This window comes from Acanthochromis polyacanthus, chromosome 16, assembly GCF_021347895.1.
Source record: "Acanthochromis polyacanthus isolate Apoly-LR-REF ecotype Palm Island chromosome 16, KAUST_Apoly_ChrSc, whole genome shotgun sequence".
In the NCBI taxonomy this organism is placed as follows: Eukaryota; Metazoa; Chordata; class Actinopteri; family Pomacentridae; genus Acanthochromis; species Acanthochromis polyacanthus.
In genome coordinates, this window is record NC_067128.1 from 19,240,266 (window position 1) to 19,255,069 (window position 14,804).

General features: G+C 41.1%; 1 protein-coding gene across 1 annotated transcript in view; it reads right to left on the reverse strand.

The window, feature by feature from the left end:
* LOC110957911 (exostosin-1) overlaps positions 1–14,550 on the reverse strand; it is a 405,942-nt gene extending 391,392 nt beyond the window's left edge. Inside the window, exons 1-3 of the mRNA XM_051960974.1 lie at positions 13,501–14,550; positions 10,659–11,246; positions 6,984–7,735 (exon numbers count right to left, since the gene is read on the reverse strand). Coding sequence (XP_051816934.1) covers positions 6,984–7,735; positions 10,659–10,940 — 1,034 coding nt within the window. The 5' untranslated portion in view covers positions 10,941–11,246; positions 13,501–14,550. The remainder of the gene's footprint in view (positions 1–6,983; positions 7,736–10,658; positions 11,247–13,500) is intronic.
* Between the last annotated feature and the right edge of the window lie 254 nt (positions 14,551–14,804).

Consider the following 14,804-nt stretch of genomic DNA (forward strand, 5'->3'; position numbering starts at 1 on the left):
CGTCTAAACTCATTCCTTCATTCCAATGGCGGATTGTTTTCAATACACCGTCCGACACACTGTGAGGCCACTGGAAAAAGATGAGACAACTGCCCACCCCACCACAACACCCATTTGCTCTGATACCAAATAGAATTTGATAATGCAAGCTCTGACAGGGCTCCACACTAACTTTTCCACTGGTAGTATCAGGTGGCGGCTCTTATTGTTTCATGCTGTTGCGACTGATGAAATGGAAACTCAGTCCAAATCATGGGCCAGAGTCTCAGACTTGTTCATGTCTAAAAAGCTTCTTTAAAGATCTTCGAACAATCGCCAATAAAAGTCAGCATTTGAGGGCAGCAGGATTTATTGTTGACAGAACATCCAGGAAAATTCTTAGAAAAATTTAGCACCCACAAGAAGAACTGGAGACACTGAAGTGTGCATCATCTTTTATGCTGTGAGAGGTGGTCATTTTTCCACTCCTACAGGCTGAATTATTGGAGGGACAATTTTGACACCATGATACTTTTCCAAATCTGTTGGTCAGATCTTGACATCAGGCTATCATATTTAGATCACACCCTATAGAGGACATATGTTATCATTAGGTCATGCTTTACAGAGATCATGCCCAGACATGTTCAGACTTTGCCTCAGCCCCCTGCACATTTTACCGCTATTATTTTGAGACAGATTTCATGCGTATTACATCTTTATGTATTATGTTTCTGATACACCTCTTTTAAACACTATATCGCCTTAAGTTTACACCATTATATTCTGAGTTGTCCATATGTCATTTTCTAACTAACATACGATTTGACTTTACACCAAAAATACATATTTTACTTTATGATCTTCCAGGTGTGTGTTTGTGTCCTCCACAGACAATGTCGTCGAAACATCAGTGATTACTAGAGCCTTCATTATTATGTAGTTAATACACATGTCTTAACTATTCTTCATTTTCATGGCATTTGCCATAATTATATCATCTTTTACTGTTAGCCCTTTAAGCTGCAGTCAATTCCAGCCATTTTCAGTACAAAAAATCACTAATATTCTATTTTTAAATAAAAAATATGACAAAAAATACAGGGAATATTGGACGCACATCGCGAGGTGCATTTCCTTTAAAACGACCGATTCGTGGATTTTATACCGACTTCAGGACATGTTTTGGACAAAATAGTTTACTAGCTTGTGTCGTCTGGATGTAAAAGGTTGGATTATGGCCGTTTTTTGTGGAATATTTTCATCTGTGTGTAATAATGAACCCGGAAATGTGAGTCGCGCTGTGTGCGTTGAAGCCGTGTATAGAGAACGGATGGATGAATATTCGTTTTTGTCGGACAAATGTGTTTTTCTCACCCGCTGTGGTAATCACATCTGAAAGTGGTTTATACCGGCGGATTCATGAGAATCTAAGCTTTCCATCGGCGTATAGTGTTTGTATAATCGCGTTTGCAGCCGTCGGACATTCTTGAAATTCCTATGCAAATTAGTAGGTGTACCGCCGGCGGTACACTGAAGTTTAAGGGGTTAGTACAAAAAATAGTACACTACACGACCAGAGGAGGTGGTCACCCAGACTGCAGGTAGTTCTGTGCCGGTAAGCGGAGTATTGTGCGGGTTTAGCTAGTAAAAGGGCACCATGACAAATTCCTCTGTGACACTTAATGACCTCTGCTCAGAGCTCATTTGTTTGAGACAAGACAGGATCAACTAGGACAGCTTTTCTCTATCCCAGTGACATATAGTACTGAGCTGTGCAGCCCATACCATGTATATACTGACTGAAACAATGATGTCAGCACAGGACAAATGTCCACTGTGCTCCCATTACCAATCTGTATGTCAGTGGACGTAAACACAGGATTGTGCTGAGGTTCACGCTGATACCAATAAGATCAACACACATTTTTAAAACGGCACTGATACTCTCTCATCCAGATCTTTATGACTGGGTCAGAACATCCTTAACAATGGACTTTTGCTTTGTTTATTCCATAAGTGGTGAAGTGAAAGGTGCAAAAAATCCACCACAGAGTCTTTAAGTGTCTTGTTTTGTCTGACCAATGGGGTAACGGCCAAATGTATTAAGCAATTTTGATTTAATAAAAAAAGAAAAGCAGAAAATCTTGACACAGCACAGCACAAAATAAAAAAAAATTGGTAGCTTGTGCTGGAAATGGAAAATTAATAACCAAAATAGATCTTGCTGATCCTCTTATTATTGTAAAGCACTTCTATTAATCTGTTTTTGCCCTGGTGTGGAACATGTTCACATCGCCACACAGCTTTATTTATAGTCAAAGGCATTTGTTAGTTGCTGTTAACATAAGTTGTGCTGCCTGGTTACTTAAACTTTGTTTGGTTTCTTCCCTTACAGAAGCTGCTCATAGAGCTACCCATTTATCTACATTCATCAATTACGGCATTTTCATGATTTAAAACATCTAGACAGTTTGCAGGTAAAGAAATGATTTTCTGTATTCTTGTTTCCGCTGAAATGTCCAGAGTCATTAAATGTGACAACCCTCCAACGAAACAGCACACCTATAGAAAAAAATAATCTATATTAAATAAGGACTTCTAAAGACAACCTGCGCTTTCACTAAATACTGCAGCCACACATTGATCGCGTACACCATTTCCAATTTGTTATTTCTATCTTGAATAGCTGCATATGGGAGAATTTAGTCTCCACTGTAGAGTCATCTGTGCTCAGCATGTGAGCTGCAGCTGATAAAGTATTGGTATTGGCCTGTGAAGCAGAGAAATTTAACCATGTACCAGTGACTACATTCAATGCACTTTCAGAAACACGCTGCAGTCCATTAGCAGTGAGACAATGACGGATTTTTCTTTTGCCGAGTTGGCTTTGTAGCAGCACAGTAGATTTAAAATGAAACAGTGCTGAAGGGTTTAACTGCTGACTTTTTATACACACCTCTTACATTTAGGTGCCAAAATGCAAAGAATAATAATTGTAAAAAAACCTCAAAAAGCACTCAGAGAGCGCAGCACTCCGCCAAGACTGTTCCTTCCCCCATATGGCATTGTCAGAAATTCCTTTTTTTTTTAAATAAACGCAGCATTTGTTTATGAATTATTGATGATCAGAAATCATGGCAACATAGAATGTGGTCATTTAGTATAGATGTACCCACAAACAAGTGACCTTGCGCTGAACACATGCGTGTGTTATGCATGTGTATGTTATTTACAGATACCAAATGGCGTGACCTAATTATGTGGCAGGTGGAGGGAATTGATGAGACTCAGAAACACCTCCACCATTAAATCACTGGTTTCTTGTATCATTTCTGATGGATAAGTCCCGATAAGTCCGCAGCGGTCGATTTGTAGTAGGATCGCAATCATATGATCGTCAGCAGGTAGCTGATGCCGTGTTCACTTGTAGTCATAGTAACAGCTAGCCTAGCCGTGCTAGACAACCCACAGCAACGAATTTAATTCTCTGCCAGGGTGGGTCTAGTTACCCTCCATAAGGCTCGAGGTTGGATTCTCCTAAAACTGGCCGGACCAATCACCATGAAGTGTAGAGTCAGAAGGCGGGCGTAACGAAGTGACGACAGAGGCGCGACGATTCTGACAGAAACAACCGGCGCACAATAAACAGTTATCTTTCGACTCGGCTTTGGCCACAGCCCTTAAAGATTTGAAGCTAAAATTCAACTTGAAAGATAAACAAAGGACGGCACTTAAGTGTTTCATAGAGAAGAAAGACGTATTTGGCCTATTCGTTGCGCTGACTGGTTGTATACCGACCCAATTGCTGCAGAGTGATTTGAAAGACAACCTTTTAGCCCGCCTCCCTCCCTGTCGAGCAGTCCTAGACCCTTGTGCCTTCAGAACATGGGTGTAGCGCGGCTAGGCTAAGTAACAGCCGCTGTCTCGCAATAATATGGAAATCTTTAACAAATCTGTGGATCGAGACTATAAGTCCCATCACTGCCAAAATCTAATCAACTGATCCTTGAGTTATTTCTGACCTTCGCTGAAAATTTCATCCAAATCCATCAATCCATCATAAAGCTGTTTCCCACCAAACCCACTGTATGCTGCCTTTCCAGCACCACAGTGAAGTCGAACAGTTTATGATTAGCTGGTGCACACTGATCAGTTAATCTTTTCCACTATCAAAATCACAATTTGAAACACATCTGCAGGATTAGAACTGCTGTAAAAGCTGAGCTGTGATCAAACACACACCATTATACATCACATTTATTGCACAGACTATAGCCAAAGCATGGACCACTGCTTATGCTGTCGGAGCATTGACAGTCAAAACTGAAACGTTAAAAAGCTCAGTATCGCCAAGAAACTCGTCCTGTGCTGTGACAGGTGTGTGGCCAGAAGTGCTGCCTCCTTCCTGGCAGCATTGAAGCACCAGGCTGCAACAATCTGAAATAGTCAGTCAGAAGTGCTAAAAAATGTGTTACTGTTTATAATATAGCTAAAGAAGCGCTACCATTTATTAACTTTTCCCAGATAATTCTTATGAAAAGAATGGGTTTAATGTACAAAACATTTATGCCTGTTTAAAATCATTTACACCATTTGAAAAAATTACCTTTTTGTATACGAACGGACATAAAGGCAACACTTAAAATGCATTATTCAGCACCAGAAGGTGTGGTCAAGATTTTTCTAGTGTGCCTGAACAATGAGCTGATGTACCTAAAAGAAAAAGTTCGGCACATCACTGGAGTCAGCGTAAATAGTTTGTCTGGAGACCTGCAGAGGCATGTTTTATTGCGGAATGATTGAATGAATGAAATATTTATGAACTGCACCAAGTTGTCAGGAGGTGGTTGGTGTGGAAGGTGAATGTATAGAGCATTTAAGTCTCACACCAGGGGCTCACATCCAGACTAACTTCTGTGGGTAGGTTTTGGCAGCCAAAGCACTTTGGCTAAGAAGGTTGGGGAAATATGGTTGCAAAAGGCAAAAGGCTAAAGATACAAATGAAGAAGTTGAAGTCCCTACGAGTGGACATTGTGCTGCAAGACTGGATATTTTGGTGGGAAAAAATACCTTGACAGTGATCTTTTTACTGAAAAGCTTGGTATCAACAGCATTTGCTGCTTGCCATATATGCTAATTACAACATTACCTTATTCATTATATTGCTAAAGAAGGTACTCCACTGGCAACTACCATCTAAATAAACTTTCTATTGTAATTTAGTTCTGTGCAAACTTATTTTAAGCATCTACCAGTCTTGTCTTCAGTAAATGAAACACTAACCAGATTTAGTTTAGTCAAGCAATTTCCATATTTATGCTACCGTTCAAAAGTTTGGTGTCACTTAGAAATGTCCTTATTTTTGAAAGAAATGCCATTTTTTTCAATGAAGATAACATTAAATGAATCAGAAATACAGTCTAGACATTGTTAATGTGGTAAATGACTATTCTAGCTGGAAACAACTGATTTTTAATGGAATATCTACATAGGGGTACAGAGGAACATTTCCAGCAACCATCACTCCTGTGTTCTAATGCTACATTGTGCTAGCTAATCATGAAAGGCTAATTGATGATCAGAAAACCCTTGTGCAACTATGTTAGCACATGAATAAAAGTATGAGTTTTAATGGAAAATATGAAATTGCCTGAGTGACCCCAAACTTTTGAACTGTAGTATATTGGGGCGGCATGGCTCAGTGAGTAGAGTGGCCGTCTTGCAACCGAAGGGTTGCCGGTTCGATCCTCGCCCCGTCGTGTTCGAGGTGTCCCTGAGCAAGACACCTAACCCCGAATTGCTCCTGATGGGGTCGTGGTTAGCGCCTTGCATGGCAGCTTCCCCCATCAGTATGTGTGTGTGTGAATGGGTGAATGTGATGTATCATGTAAAGCGCTTTGGGTACCTTGCAGGTATAGTAAAGCGCTATATAAATACAGACCATTTACCATATATTTGAGGACCGTTAATTGATACTGATGAGAACACCCGAAGACACCCCTGTAGCTGAAAGTCAGCAGTTCACCCTCAGTCACTATTTCAGATGCTAGAATGGAACCAAAACATACAAAAATGTGTCACTGAACCAGAATCTGCTCCTTTTTGCAGCAGTTAGCTGGTTCTGTGGATCCACTGTGGTTTTCCTTCAATTGTGCTGTTTAAAATATGCAACAGATGACTAACATATCCAGGAAAAAGTATGATAAGTCAAGATTGTTGTTCCATTTTCTCATTGCATGCAATGGTTTCTCCTCTTTCAGCTGTCAGCTCTTGCTAAAATTTTCAAACGATGAACTTCTCTGCTCGACTCAGATCACTTTTTTCTCGACCAACTGCTGAGCCGACAAAACTTTCTGTCTTTCAGCAGTAGATGTGTCTCTGCTCTCCTGCTCCTCGTTCTCCATCACACACACACGTACACTTTACACAAAACAGCACAAATACCTGCATATTTCTGTAGCATTTTGTCTCAGGGAGACAGAAACAGTGAGGCTCAACTCCCATGACAATTGTGCAATATGCACATGAAAGCCTCCAACCTGTTTCACTCATGCACAGCAGCCGCAATCCCAAACACTCTGAAGAAGGAGAGTTTGCCGCCAATAAACTAGATTTGTAAAGATCGACAGCAGTAACACTCCTGCACACAAACACAACAAGCACTTGTGCGGAGCTGTAATGATTCGCAAACACGCCACATTTGAAATAACCAACAGCAAGTAAGAGCTGATAATGAGATAAGTGCCTCAGTGCTAATGTCTGCTAAAGCACCGCTGTCTGTTCTGTTTGCAGACTCAAAAAGCTACAGATCAAATGTCAAAGATCGCAAAGGTACTAGAGTAAAAAGGTGAGAACTCCTTAAACCAGGAAATAGAGTGAGCATGAACAGACTTAAAGCTCTGCATAATTTATAGACGTTAGAGCACAGATGCTCTTCTCAAAGGGCAATATTACACATCCAGAAGCAGCAAAATGGAATAAGATTCAAAAGTATGTCTTACTTTGAGTAGTCTTCATTGTCTCTGTCACAGCGAGAGTCCTTGTGTTTCTCCCAGTCTTTGCCATGTTTACATGTGGTCAGTAGAATAATATCTTCCTCATTGTGGATGTGATACAGAGCATTCCTCGTTTCCGAACCTATGCCAGTGAGGTACCTCTTCCCTTTGAAAACCAGCTGGTACTTCCTGGAAGGCGGTGCATCGTTGAGCGTCAGATAGCCTATGCCCCCTCCTTTTAGCGGGTGATCTTTAGAGAATAGAGGGATGGAAATATCAAAGTTAGGTCGGAAGTTGACCACATCTGCACTGGCCTTGGCCAGCATTGCCTGGCCCACCTCAAAGCCCAGATCCTCTGTGTAGTCCGGCCAGGTGCCAGAGTAAAGGTTGAATATGATGTGGTTCCTGCCATCATTCCAAGTTGGCAGACTCTGGATGCGAGATCTGACGTTCTGGACATACTGAGCTGAGAGCTGGTCCCTGTCCAAGGTGTCCACAGCCAGAATGAACAGACAGGCCCGTGAAGGGTCCGTGGTGTGGAAACGAGACTCCTCGATGGAGGATAGGATCTTCTGGTAGGTCTCTGAGATCTCATCCCCTCTCTGCGGTGGGTAGATGTAAATCCTGAAGCCTGACTGGCAGCGAGCAAAGTCGAAGCAGGTTTCCATTCGGCAGCGCTTGTTCTTGTAGATGTTGTCACGGATGGCTCGTCGTTCCCGAGGGGAGGTGTGCTGGTGATGGAGTTGAGGGCTGTCCTCCTATTTGAACAGACATACACAGTTAAGACAAGTAACATACAAAAAATACATCTATTAACATAGCGCCAAAGTTTATTTGTACTGGCAATACTGGGTAGTAAATAGGGATGCAAAGTTCTCACTAAACTGTTAATCAGTTATTCATTAAGACAAATTAAATCTAGTGAATATCATTGCATATGCAGATTAAGGTAGTTACTCTGTCAAAAAGTCTCAGCCTTGGTGGAGATTTGTGACAATAGGCATTGGTATGTCTGTCTGTCTTTCTATCTGTTTGCAACGTTACTCAAAGACGGATTTAGATGAAATTTTCAGGGAAGGTCAGAAATTAGACAAGGACCAAGTGATTACATTTTGGAAGTGATCCAGATGATAGTCTAGATCCATGGATTTGTTAAAGACTTCTGTATCACATGTGGCACAGCGTCACTGTAACTATAACAAATGAACACTATGTCAGCTGCCTGCTGATGATCACATGATAGTGATCCTACCACAAATTGGCCTGACTTATCGGGACTTATCTGTCGGAAATGATAAAAGGAACAACTGATTAAATTCTGAGGGTTTCCAAGTCCCACTAGTTCCTGCAGCCCGCTACATATGTAGGTCACGCAATTCAGTATCTGTACATAACATACACATGCATGATAAAGGTCATTGCATTTTTGGGTACGTTTATATTAATTGGCTACATTCTATGTTGTCCTGATTTCTGATCATCAATGACTAATAAACAAATGCAGCATTGATAAAAAAATTTTTTTTAAAAGTTGCATTTCTGATAATGCCATATGGAGGAATGTACAGCGCATTCTGAGTGCTAGTTTTACTTGTGGATGCATTTCTCTGCAATAGGAATGATGTCCTAGAACAATCTGACTTGACTTGTTTGCATGAGTTCTGACCGGAACTCATTTACTGCCACAGAAGTCTTTGTCATTGTGTCCATTTCAACTGAAACCTCTACATTACTCTTTGCTTGCCAACACAGAACTGCCCATAGTCCAAGCAACTAACAAACTGCAGTCTTGCTTCAAATTAAATAGTAAGAGGGTCCACATGATAACACAACTAGTAACTGCAACTGATCTACAATACATTTACTGACATGCATGTCTCTCATCCTCTGCTCCATCAGTTAGAGTTTTAAATAAGTTAAATTATTATCCACAATTATTAAATTAACAGTTAATCGCTGACATCGCCAGTAGTAAAGACTTATTTAAAGTTAGCTCATGCTTTAATCAGGTGGACAGTATTACATGTGTTGCCTCAAACTGCTCCGTCATGCTGCATTACTTTGCTGCAAGTCTGAGTTTTAAATGGGAAGTGTGACAGCCCTGTCCAGTGGGTTGGATATATCAGGGGAGATGTCACATTCTGTAGTCTGTTTTTAGGTCACTGAGGCACCGGAGCTTGAGTGGGCGGTCCTGTCTGACTGGAGCACTTTGGCCCAGTAGTCCCCGGGATTTAACAGGCCCAACCCTCAGAGTGTTCCCTCTCTGTCCTGCCTGTGGTGGTGATGGCCACATTTTATGTCTGTTGGTTTGGTTTTGTCATTATGTGCTGCACAGTGGCTTGGTGGTTAGCACTTTCGCCTTGCAACTAGAAGAACCCCAGTTAGCGTCGCGGCCTTCCCTGGATCTTCCTGCATGGAATTTGTATGTTCTCCCTGTGCAAAAACTTGCTCAGGTTAATTGGTAATTCTAAATTGCCCATAGGTGTGGATGTGAGTGTGATTGTTTGTCTCTATGTGTAGCCCTGTGATAGACTGTTGGTCTGTCCAGGGTGCCCCCTGCCTTCACCCTATGTCAGCTGGGTTAGACTCCAGCCCTCCCTGACCCTAATGAGGATTAAGCGGTATATAAATAATGGAGGGATGTATGGTTTTGTCATTAAACTATGACCATGCATCCTTAAATATGCCACTAATGCCGCTTATTACCACACTACATGTAATTACTTCAGTTAGATAAATATTCCTTTCCTGGCACATTGCATCCATTCACATTTTTGTCACAGTCTGCCAGTCATGTTATAACAGACGACAACTGATGACTTATATTTGATTTCTTTTACTATTGGTACTTAACATGTTGGCTTGTGGCCCTTTAAACGCAAGAACAAATGTACTTTTGTAATGGCTTGCATATGTCTATTGCTGGTCTCAGATAACACTCCATTAAAATAATAATAATGGCACAGTGGAGATGGCCATATAGAGGACTGCAACATGATGCTCTGCAGCAAAATCATGCAATGTCCTGCACTGGCAGTACATTTTACAACAAAGGAAGCATACTGTTACCGTTTACCTCACAACTGTTGGTGTTTTTATAACTTTTCAGAATGAAAACAACTTATTTATCAACTTTTGCTATGTCAGAAACCTTCAAACTCAAGGATCCATTATTTAAACCGCCTCCTTAAATTGTGTATTTTATCAATGCTCCCTGAAAAACACCCCACCACCTACCAGGCACTTAACACTGGACTGTTTTCAGCATGAATGCCTGGTAAATGCTGTAAACACTTCAACCAAAGGAAGCTGCCTCCTTCTCAGACTGCTTCATTTGAATGGTATTAAGACCAGAGTAAAGTCTGAGAAAGAAAACATAATTTGTGTAGGAAAAAAAAATCTGTTTAATCACCTGATTAAGCTTTGAAACCACCATTATTTGACCTCAGTTTAATTACCTTGTACTTTTTTTCTTTATAGTGTGAAAGTATCCAGTTCTTTTTAATTTCTTGGATCATGGAAGAGAGGGTGTATTTTATTTGCGGTATATTTTTGAAAAGTCCATTTTTATTTGTATTCACTATTCTAAAGTCTCCCTCCACAGCTGCCTCTACATTTCAGTTCTTGTTTTTGGTATAGAATTTTGCCCAATTTCTTTTCCTGCTAATTTCGACAGTCTACCTCCTGCTCTCCTCCCTCCAGATATGGCTCCAGCAGCTCGGTGGACTCCGGCCAGTGCCTGGGCGGTCTGGATGGGGTTCTCTGAGGCAGCGGCTGGGGCTGGTACACGTCCTGACTCTGGTGGTAGTACTGGTGTTCCTGGTGATACTGGGGGTACTGGGGAAACTGGCGATATTGGTACGGCTGCTGCTGGAACTCCCCGACTTGCAGAGCCCACAGGTAGACGAGGAAGAGAAGACCGGCCCCCACAGACACGAGCAGGTACCGCTTCTTGGCCTGCATGTGTGCTGCGGGGGGGGAGAAGGAAAAGACGGAGGTGGTGGAATGAGGGAAGGAGAAGACAGGATGGAGGAATCACAGTAAGAGGAGAAGGAAAGAAAGAAGAGAGGAAGGGAGAGGTGTGAGAAGCAGGTAGAGGTCAAAGCAAGAGAATGGGACAAAAGGTGGAACGGTGAGAGCGGATAAAGGGTTGAAGAGGGGGAGTAGAAAGAAAAAGGAGGAACTAGGAAATGATGGAGGAAGGGTTGCAGGGAGGCAGACACAGGCCAGCTCTCTATCCACAGCTCGGCATTTTGGGATTTGGAGTCACTAAAAAGAAAAAGGAGTAAAACATTTAACATCATCAGGGTTTTAAACAAAGCCAAATTTATTTGCAGACACGATATTGTAGCAAGCGGTGTAAAGAAAGCCTGAGCAAAAGCACATCAAATACAACTCCTTGTTTTGATCATCCAAATATAGTGACTGCAATGCAGACCTGCAATTTACAGTTGAAGTCACTGGTGATTGATCTGTTGATTGTTTTCTCGATTAACTGATTAGTTGTGTCATCTATAAAATGTCAGAAACTGGTGAAAAATGTCAATCAGTGTTTGCCAAAGTCCAAAATGACAAATGTCTTGTTTTGTCCACAACCCATAAAGAAAGTAAGACACCAGGAAATATTCACATGTAAGAAGCTGGACTTCGACTTTTTTCCTCTTTATTTAACCCTTAGATGCTCCAGTGATTGGACTCTGCACTCTTCCATAAGTGGGTCCAAAATGACCCGTATAAGAAACAATGTGTTTTTATGTCATTTTGATTAAGAATAATAATTTCTGTTATTGTTTGTATTATATTTGTAGTCCACACAAGAATAACTACTTATTTGAAACATGTTTATTTTTCACTTTATGACAGATTTTGAATATTTTGATTATAGAAAACAATGAATATTACACAGACCAGCAATAAAAGAAGGTCAAAATCCATTTTGTTGACATTTTCTTCTCTTTTCCTAGCTATTGCTACTCACTGTCTCCCCGTTATTACAATGTCTTTAAAAGTCTAAAAGGCGAAATAAAAAAGTAAATGGAATGATATCAAAATCAGGTTGTTTTTTTTGAGGAATAACTGCAATATGAAATGATAAAAACTTTTCATTACAAAGATATTGCAAGAAAGCAACCTCACCGTATCATTTTTGACCCACTTCTGCATCTAAGGGCTAACTGATCGAAGCTGATTATTTAGCAAAACAGATGTTGATTATTTTAATAGCTGTTAACAAAATGATTTATCTTCATAAGGAAACAAAATGAGTTTTAGTTCAAACTCAGTCTGACTGGTGTGTTTCATTTACTGGAGCCCAAACTCATAGATACATATAGTAAGTCACTATACAACTGATTAGCAGCTTCATTTACAAGGAAACATAATTATAAGTGGATTAATGAAGCAATGATGGCAAATTAGTAACATATCTGTAAAATGTTTACTGGCAAGGTTTTTGTGCATCAAAATATCTTGTGCTGAACTGCAAGACTTCAATTATTTTTAACTGTTATATTTCACAGCATTTCTTTAGGATCAGTTAAAAATAGTGGTCTGTTTTAATTTAATTTAATTTAATTCCCCTTTAATCGTAACCAAACTGCTGCGGCTGCATGTGAACCTCTGGTGTGAGGGATCATGAAATATGCAAATTTGCCTCACAGTTTTTCTCTTTTAAAAAAATAAACGTCAAAACAATGCTTTATTAAATTAGTTGGCAGTTAATTTAATATAGCTGATAACTAATTGATTTATTTTAGAGCTCTACTGTGAGGAACACTGAAAAGAGTCAGATGACTAAGGAGCCTGCATGCGTTTTGCTCAGGTTTAAACTTCAGGTTTTGAGGTTTTGCCATCACTAACAACAACAACAAAAGCACTGAAGGGGTCATATAGGTTTCAACTGCAAGTTCAAAGTGCATAGATTTGTTCCATTAAACAAAGAAGGGTAAATATGTTTCATAATTGTCTGATTTTAAAAAGGGAACCTGTATAGGCTGATCGTTTGCTGACCAATTCAACTTTTTTTCCCTGGTCAGGAGGGTGGATTTCTGATGTGATTAGATGCACTTTCTGTAACCATTTTTCATTAATCTGCCAATTAAGCATTTGCCTTTAAAAGAAGATAGCTATCCCCCTTCAGTCTGACTAAATACATTTCCTAATCATAATTTAATTTTGAAAATTCGTCTTTGACTGCGCAGCTTTCTGTAACTTTTCCAAATAGTTTGGTGTTTTGTTTTGTTTTTTGAGTTCCCTACAAAGGAAATACAAAAGTTGTGAATATAACTTATTTCCAACATCGTTGAAGCTCTTCAAATATTAGGTAAGGCAAAGTCTGTACAGAATATTAGAAGTGTCACCTGGACATTTAGCAGTGCGCACTAAAATGTGAGATTTCGGAAAGGAGTTAGTGCGTTATTGGTACCAGGAAGACCATCTCTCTCCAAATTATACTGTGATTTACCAACGAGTTATAATGTTTCTTTTCTTAGTGGCCTGAGAGCTACAATAAGAATCCACTCACCTGTTCAAAGGGAACACCTGTGGTTCCAGAGAGGGATCGTGTCCGCTGCTCTCCTCTCCAGCCCGAGCAGGAATCCACAATTAGGAAACACATTCTCCATTAACCCAAGAACACTGAATCACAAAGCCATCAAAGTTAGGATTCAAACACGTGTAGGAGGAAATCAGTGAGCGCAGCGTCCACGGGGAAGACGAGCAAGGTGCGCTGCCTTCATCCTCCGCCGCGTCCCAGTCACAAAGTTTCCCCGAGAAATACCACGGAGCGCTTTTCACGCGTACGAGCCTCCCACAGCAACACGCAGCTTTCTGTCAGCGCGGCAGGTACCCCCGGTGTGGCTGTAAGACCCACACTCATCTGCCAGAAGAGCCGCGTTCACATCCACAGCATCCATGCAGAATTAAGTGTGTTCAACAAGGCGCGTGTATCTCCAATCAGCATCTGCCATCACCCCCTTCGGAAAATCCCAGCCAGACAAGATCCAAAGTTTGAAATTGAAATCCACCTGTGCGTTGCAGCTCACTGCGAGGAATAAGCAGGAATCCTCATCCCAGGTAAGTTAAGGAAATGACGGCGCACCTGATCCGGAGAGACGCGCATCAACAAAATCCTGTTAGGAGCAACTCCACGCTCCCCCAGAGTGGCAGGAGGCAGCGCGTCTCCGCAGGGTTAACGTGATGGATCAAATGAGCATCGTGAGCTGTTCTTCCGGGCTATAACATCCCGAACACTGGCTTTCAACTGTCCCGATGTCCTCACGTTTCCACTATCAAATCCTCAGTTGGATCCGGGCTGCGCCACCGTGCAGCATCCAGCAGCATCCAACAGCAGCAGCGCTGATAAGCCAGACAGCAGCAGGCTGGCAGACTGGGGGGATCCGAGTATGCACGGGGCGTCTGTTGGTTCTGATAAGGTATGGGAGCTCGCCATAATTCAGCATCTCCCAGTCTGCATTGTATTTGTGTTTGTATCTGTTTAATGGACGGTATGAAGACAAGAAATGTCCCAAGAAATCTGCGAAATCACAGATGAGGGAGAAGTCCCAGAGGAGCATTCAGGACCTTTAAATTGACTGCCATTCCTATTTTTGCAAACCAAAGTTTGTCCAGAAATCTGCAGATCTACTGTAGAATAATTAGTTTTGGGCTAACATGGACTTGGTCCAAGTTAGCAAAACACTGACTTAATGCATTTATTGGCTGGATTTCTTTTGTCTCATCAAAGTTGAGGTTTTGTTTCCAAGCAGACTCAAATTAACTGAGAAGTTTTCTTTCCTACAGCCTGATCAACAACATTTCTAATACTAT